The 7,168-nt window shown below is 42.9% G+C and overlaps 1 protein-coding gene across 1 annotated transcript in view; it reads right to left on the bottom strand.

The window, feature by feature from the left end:
* Positions 1-4,502, bottom strand: part of CBFA2T2 (CBFA2/RUNX1 partner transcriptional co-repressor 2) — a 141,028-nt gene extending 136,526 nt beyond the window's left edge. The window contains exon 1 of the mRNA XM_054573879.1: positions 4,343-4,502. Within this exon, the coding sequence (XP_054429854.1) occupies positions 4,343-4,376 (34 nt within the window). The 5' untranslated portion in view covers positions 4,377-4,502. The remainder of the gene's footprint in view (positions 1-4,342) is intronic.
* Between the last annotated feature and the right edge of the window lie 2,666 nt (positions 4,503-7,168).

The following is a 7,168-nucleotide window of genomic DNA, read 5'->3' on the forward strand; positions in this document are numbered from 1 at the left end:
AAAAAGTGGAAAATTAAAAGGCACAAGGTGAGTATAATGTTTGGCATGTTATCTGGCCCAAAATAAACATTTATTATTAGTCATTATTATTATCAGGCATGAATTATTCCTGTTCATAGAGTAAACAAACAGAGACTCAGAGGCTGAATAACTTTCTACTAGAACTGGGCCTCAAACCCAAAGTCTGCCTACAGATCCTTCTTCCATTATGCCAAACCACTTGCATTGTGTACATCTCTGCCTTTTTAGACAGGCTATTACTCACTGCAATTTAACTTGTTTTGATTGTATAGTCACAGATTATGATACTTTTAATCTTACCCCATTGTTTTTCTTACCCAGTAGTATTGGGGGGGAGAGGACTTAAATACATCAATGTGGCACAGTAGGTAAGAACCACAGAAGAGGATGAGACACTGTCTCTCACTGTCAGTATGCTTGCTTATCTGGGGTAGCCCCTCTCCTCTCCATCTGATTTGTTGCTTTTAAATCTTCTATAAACTGGGCTGAGAAAAGTTTCTTTGTTTGTAGTATGTGCAGAATATAACAAGCTTTGAGTGGAAGTTTGAGGAGGCATCCTATAAACAAGGTATGGGTTTCAATCAGTCATGGTCCCAGCAGGAAAGATAGCATATTTCAGTAAGGATAATTCATGGAGGGTTTAATGAGGGAATGATAAAGAAAGGTGTGGGCAAGCAGGGGACAAAATAATCACAAGGTGCAGCTCCAGTACCCTGGAACTAGTGAGAGTACCTCTAAGCCCAAGGAAAAAAGGAAATATTAGAACTTTCCAAACCTAGAAGGAGCAAGTCATGTAGAAAGAACCACTTTTAGAGAAATAACAATCTTCAACAAAGGGACAGAGCCAGCCAGAGACAACTCCCATAAAAAGGGAGCAGGGTAATTAAATTCTACAACTTCAGAGGGAAAGGAAGCCCACTGTATCAGTGTACAGTGCATAAATATTTGACAGATCCTCACATATTAATATTAAGTCAGTCTCCCAAGGCAGAGGACAGGGTGGGAAAAGATGGAGAGCGGATCTAGAAAAGCAAATGGAAGTCACCTAATTCAACCTGAGAGAAGTCTTTCTGGTGCACTTTCGCATCTCTTTATCCTAATAGGTAAGTGCCAGATAAGGAAAGAGTTACTGAACATGACAATTCTCACCCCTTTTAAATGGTAATGCACAAATCCTAGTCCTATCTACCATAAAATATTTGTAAGCATGTTTTTCACTAGTAACTATTGTCATTTATCATGCCACTTGTAATTGTTCAGAATTCTTTGAAGGTCCAAAAATATATAGGCCTTTCCCTGTGCATATGAATTTTCTACTTATCTTGCCAGGCAAAATAAAATCACAAAAATGCAATTACTATCAGAACCCTCAAGAATATTTAGGGGGTTATATTCTTAGATAACTAAGAAGGCAGAATAAGTTAAGTGCCACCAGAAAGGAAAGAGCTGTGGTACTGTGAAAAGTTCTGGAACAGGTTTTCTAGCCATCTGGCCCCTGCCAGGCACAACTCCAGCCAGAACTCACTGTTATCCTATTAACAAAGTATAGACGCTTCAATCACATTCCCTGCAGGCCCAGATCTGGAGAACTACTCACCAAGGCCCCAACAGCTTCCAAATTTCCACTGTTCCCTTCCTCAGCCAACAAGACCAACCCTTCCTCCTCCTGGAAAAAGCCCCTCTGGTTTCTAAGGCTGGTTCAAATGTCACCTCCTTACCTGAACCTTACTTGAATCCTCAAAAACAATTAGTTTATGCCTCCTCTGCATTCTCAAAAGCCTTTGCTTCAAGCACTTATTTATTATCCATGTACCTGTGCAAGGTCCCTGCTAGACTGTTGAGATCTTAAAGCAGCTTTGTATCCTCACAGAGGCCAAAATAGTGTGTGTCAAACACTGTATAAGTATTTTGTATGTATTACCATATACATTACCTTAACGTATATATACTATCAAGCATCACAATAAAACTGCAAATGAAGTAAGAATTCTCATCATATCATATCAGTTTTATAGATGAGGAAAATAAAATGCCCAGAAAGGTTAAATATCCTGCTCAGTCTCAAAGCTAGTAAGGATTGGACCCCAAGATTTCAATCTAGGCACAACTCCAGAATTGAATTTCAACAGACCTAATGGGTTGAGAAGGTCTCATTATAAGACCAATGGTCTCCTCTCCAGGGGGCATAGTTATTATTCACCCCCTGGAGTGAATAATATGGAGGGACCATATTGGAACTTCCAGGCATAGTTGTTTCAGCTCAGCCTTTTGTAAAATGTCTACTTTTGCACATTATAAAATGTACGTAATACACAGTAGTCAACACTGTAACTGTAATTTAAAACAAATATTCACATAATGTGGGTGTATACTCAACCCTATTTATTGACAGAACACTAAAAACATTTAAGGCTACTGCTCTAGATGACTTCCCCTAGGGACTCTGAGCTCCTACATTCTCTCTGCCTAGCACTTCAGTTAAAAACATTAGCCAAATGTTTAGACTATAGGTAAGCTTCCAGAAGCAAGAGTGTGCTCTTGCATTCATTTTTATAAGCCCTACATCAGCACAGAGCCTGGTGCTTAGCAGATGGTCAATGTTGAATCTAGCTGTACCATGAGAACTTCACTGAAAAAAAAATCCCAATATTTTAATGCAATTTACTATATAATTTGAGATTAAAAGAAAATGTATACTAAGCACACTGCCTAGGAATATAGGATTGTCTTAGAAACACCAAAAAAAATTAATAAATAAAATTAAAATATGCCCTTATTAGTTACATAATAGAGCCAAAAAATTGTACTTTGGGGCATATTTTAAACTGAAAACTGCATAAAAGAGGTTTGGACACCAAAAAATTAAGTTCAGATAAAAGGTCCTTTCATTCTAGAGATGGTGCACCTTTGTCAGACCTAAAGGTCACCTCTGTCTGCCTTTCTTTAGTTATAAGCTCCAAGAAGAAGGGAATCAAACTATCCAAAGCTGCAACTGCAGACTTGACTATGAAGAGGCATCAGCTGGGAGCATCTACTTTGCATTTCCTCAATCCAGCATTTAGTGGGTCTCAAACAAAGAGAGGTCATAAAGCCTCCCTTTCAGGTGTTGAAGAAGATGGGCTCTGAGACTACATTAGATTGCTGGGTTTCTTCTGTTCCTGTTTCATCCTCTGCAAAATGGGCATACTCAAATACTTAACTATTATTTATAAGTCACCAGGGTTAAATGAGAGAAAACACGCAAAATGGATGTTTCCTCATTTACCATATCTTCCCTCCCCACCACTAACTAAGTTCAAAGCCCGAGTCTGGTCTATCCAGTTTGTTGCTATATTCCCAGGGCCGAGAATGGTACTTTTTACTTAACAGATTATTTAATAAATATTAAGTGAATATTGTCAAAATGCCTGCTACTTGAAAAATGTTGGCTATAACTGCTACTGTAAAGAGAAAATAAAAAAATTGTGTTAAGAGACCCCACCCCTCCCCCAAGGACCTCACAATTCCAGGAGGAACAATATGCTGGAATCGAAGGAATGGAGGTAAGAAAACCAATTCGATCATAAAGCCCGACTTAAAAGAAGACAAAATAAAATCTTAAATAAACAACAACAGCTCAACGTCGGGCTTTTCCAAGTGAGGTTCACCCTGGATAAGGTTTATTAGCGATTACAATGACAGTTTTGACGTTTCTGTACGTGCCAGAGTCTGTGCCAGGCATTCTACTGGCTTCACAAAACCCAAAAAACGGGGGGTGGGAGGAGGATGGGGTAGTGGAGATGATCTTCACGCCCCCATTTTACAGATGGGAGAAGTGAGGCTCGTAGAGATCCACTTAAGTGGGGGAGCCGTGATGTGAATCCGGGCAGTCCGACCTCTGAGCCTGCACTCAACAGGCCCCTCACAGGAGCCATCTTCGCCTCCTCCACAATCGGACACATACCCCTCGAAATTAGGAGTGTGTTAATATTTTCCCGGGATCCCGACTTAGTGGCCACAGCGCTGGGAGAACAAAACAATTCTTGCCTGCGGGCAAGTACGATGGACGCCGGCTCGGCCTGGGCTCCGAGGCCGCGGTGCCCACAGTTTCTCTCACACCGTAGAGCCCACAAGTCCTCCGGACCGCGAAGGAAACGCCTGGGCAGCCTCAGGAGCCCAAGAAGGCCCTGCCCGCCGCATGACCTTGGATCCGCCCGCTCTGCTTCTGGCCTCAGTTTCCCCACCCCTGCCTCGCGTCGGGGGCCTCTCCGGGGCTCGCGCCCGTGGAGCCGCAGGCCTCTCACACGCCCCCTTCAGCCGTCCGCCTTCCCGCCCCACTTACGCTGGAAGGCGGCCGCTCCAGGGACGCCCACCATCGCCAAGTGCCTCGGTCGCGAGCCTCCCGCCTCAGCCCGCGGCCAGGGTCCCCCACAGACGCCGCCGCGGGACCTGTAGCCGCCAAGCTCGCCAACCCCAGCGCAACAGCTTCAGGGGTTGGTACCACCGCCGTTAGGCCGCGCGCCGCCCCGCCCCCCAGTTGGCCCCGCCCCGCCCGCCGGGGCCGCCCCCAGCGGCTCCCTTCAGCGAGACAAACGCACGCGGAAGCCCGGCCCAAAGACCAGCTCCCGTTAAACCCCGCCCCTGAATTGCCCCGCCCCTTCCGCGCGAACCTATAACCCTATCCCGAAGCATCCTGCTTCTCAAATCCGCCCCTCCTGCGTCACGGCGCCTGTCACACGCAAGGTCCACTCTTCAGGCATTGAGTTTCCCTCTGAGGGCCAAGCAGCGTCCGAAACCCGGGGACGGGGGTGGAATCCTAGGGGGCAGAACTTAAGGGGAAAGAGACAACTCCTCACCTGAGTTCTTCCTATTAAAGCTTGGTCGCCTTTGAGTTTAATCATTAGGTAAGTCACTTTTTGGCCTATCGTGTTCCGAATGTCCAAAATGTCATTCATTATATTAGTAACGGTTAGCTATCATTATTATCATTGAGCTCTTTATCATGTTCAGGTCCTTTTATACACTCCATCGGGTTAAATCCTCACAATAAAGGAGAGAGGCATTATTTTTCCTTTTCTCCACAAAATAAAGGGCTTTCACACCAGCCAGGTTGCCCACTGGCTGCTGCTGTTCGCCAAAAGCAGAGATGGTTCCCCTGAAACCTATATAATTTTATTAACCAAGACGCCCCAATAAATTCAATAATTTTAAAAAAGAGAGAGAGAGATGGGATTGGAACCTAGAACTCCTGAATTCAGACCGAGTACTTTGAGCTACTCTAAACTATTCTGCCTCTTAAGGACTCAAAAGCAGGGACTAAAATTAAAACAAACTGCAAACTCTTACATGTACCATGACACCGTAAACAAAATTCTTTTTTTTTAATTTATTGATATGAGAGAGAGAAACATCGGTTTGTTCTTATTTATTCATTCATTGTTTAATTCTTCTATGTGCTGTACTGGGGATCCAGCCTGCAACTTTGGCATATAGAGCCAAGGCTCTAACCAACTGAGCTACCTGGCCAAGGCAACAGAGTTCTTTTTTGGGGTGGGGTGAGAGAACTGGAGGAGGAAGGAAGGGAGAAAGAGAGGGAGAGAAACATCAATGTGCGGTTGCCTCTCACGCGCCCCTACTGGGGACCAGGCCTGCAACCCAGGCATGTGCCCTGACTGGGAATCGAACCAGCAACCCTTTGATTGCAGGCCAGCACTTGATCCACTGAGCCACATCAGCCAGGGCCAAAGTTCTTTTACAAGCAAAAAGCTGGTATTAAATATTTGCTACATACTCAACAAAGAATAATCAGAATAAAGAACTCTTATAAACCAGTAAAAAATTATAATTTAATAAGAAATGGGCAAAGAAAATGAATAGACAATACAAAGAAAAGAAAATCTGAATGGCTAATAAACATTAACAAAAGATGCTCAACTTCTCTAATAATCAGAAAAACACCAAACAATGAGTTGCCATATTTCATGCATTAGATTGGAAATTCCACTTGTGGGGCTCCATCTCAAACAAATACTTGCTCATGTGCATAAAAAGATGCATAGGAGGGAAGATTATCTCACAATTATTTATAAGAAGAGAAACCTGAATTGGTTTGAATGCCCTTTGTGGAGAAGTGAAATAAACTATAAAGAACAATATTCAACGTTTATTTTTTAAAAGATTTTATTTATTTATTTTTAGAGAGAAGGGAAGGGAGGGAGAAAGAGGGAGAGATCGAGAAACACTGACAGGCTGCCAATTGTCTCTTGCACGCCCCCAACTTGCACACCCCTAACCGGGGACTTGGCCAGCAACCCAGTCATGTGCCCTGACAGGGAATCAAACCAACGACCTTTTGGTTCACAGGCCAGTGCTCAATCCACTGAGCCACACCAGCCAGGTTGAGAATAATATTCAACGTTTAAAAAGTAGGTAGATTTGCCCTGACCTGTGTGGCTTAGTTGGTTGGGCATTGTCCGCAAAGTGACCAGTTGCTGGATGATTCTAGGTCAGGGCAGTGCCTGGGTCGCTGGTTCCATCCTCAGTTGGGGTGTGTACAGGAGGCAACCTATTGATATTCCTCTCTCACATTGATATTTCTCTCTTGTTGTCAAATCAATAAATATATCCTCAGGTGAGGATTAAAAATAAAGACAGGAGAAGAAAAGAAAATTAAATCCAAGGCAAGCTGGTAGAAAGATATAATCAAGATAAAAGCAGAACTCAGCTGAAGGGAGGAAAACAATGAGAGTATCAATGAAATCAAAAGTTTGATCCTTTGAAAAAATTACTAAGATTGATAAACCTTTAACAAGACTAACAAAAAAAGAGAGTACCTAATGTATCAATAATAAGAATGAGAAAACATTATTTCAGACCCTACAGATAGTGAAAGGATAATGAAGAATTATTTTAAAGAATTTAATGCACATAAATTTGACAATTTAGATGAATGAGATTGACCAATTCCTTAGATTATAGAAACTTCTCAACAACTTGATAATTTGAATAGATCTATTTTATTAAAAAGATTAAATTTGTAGTTAAGCCCCAGCTGGTGTGGCTCAGTACATTGAGCTCTGGCCTGTGAACCAAAAGTTCGTGGGTTTGATTCCTGGTCAGGGCGCATACCTGGGCTGCAGGCGAGGTCACCAGTTGGGCGTGTGCAAGA

This window comes from Pteronotus mesoamericanus, unplaced genomic scaffold, assembly GCF_021234165.1.
Source record: "Pteronotus mesoamericanus isolate MK-2021 breed Mesoamerican mustached bat unplaced genomic scaffold, CSHL_Meso_final contig_25, whole genome shotgun sequence".
Taxonomy (NCBI): domain Eukaryota; kingdom Metazoa; phylum Chordata; class Mammalia; order Chiroptera; family Mormoopidae; genus Pteronotus; species Pteronotus mesoamericanus.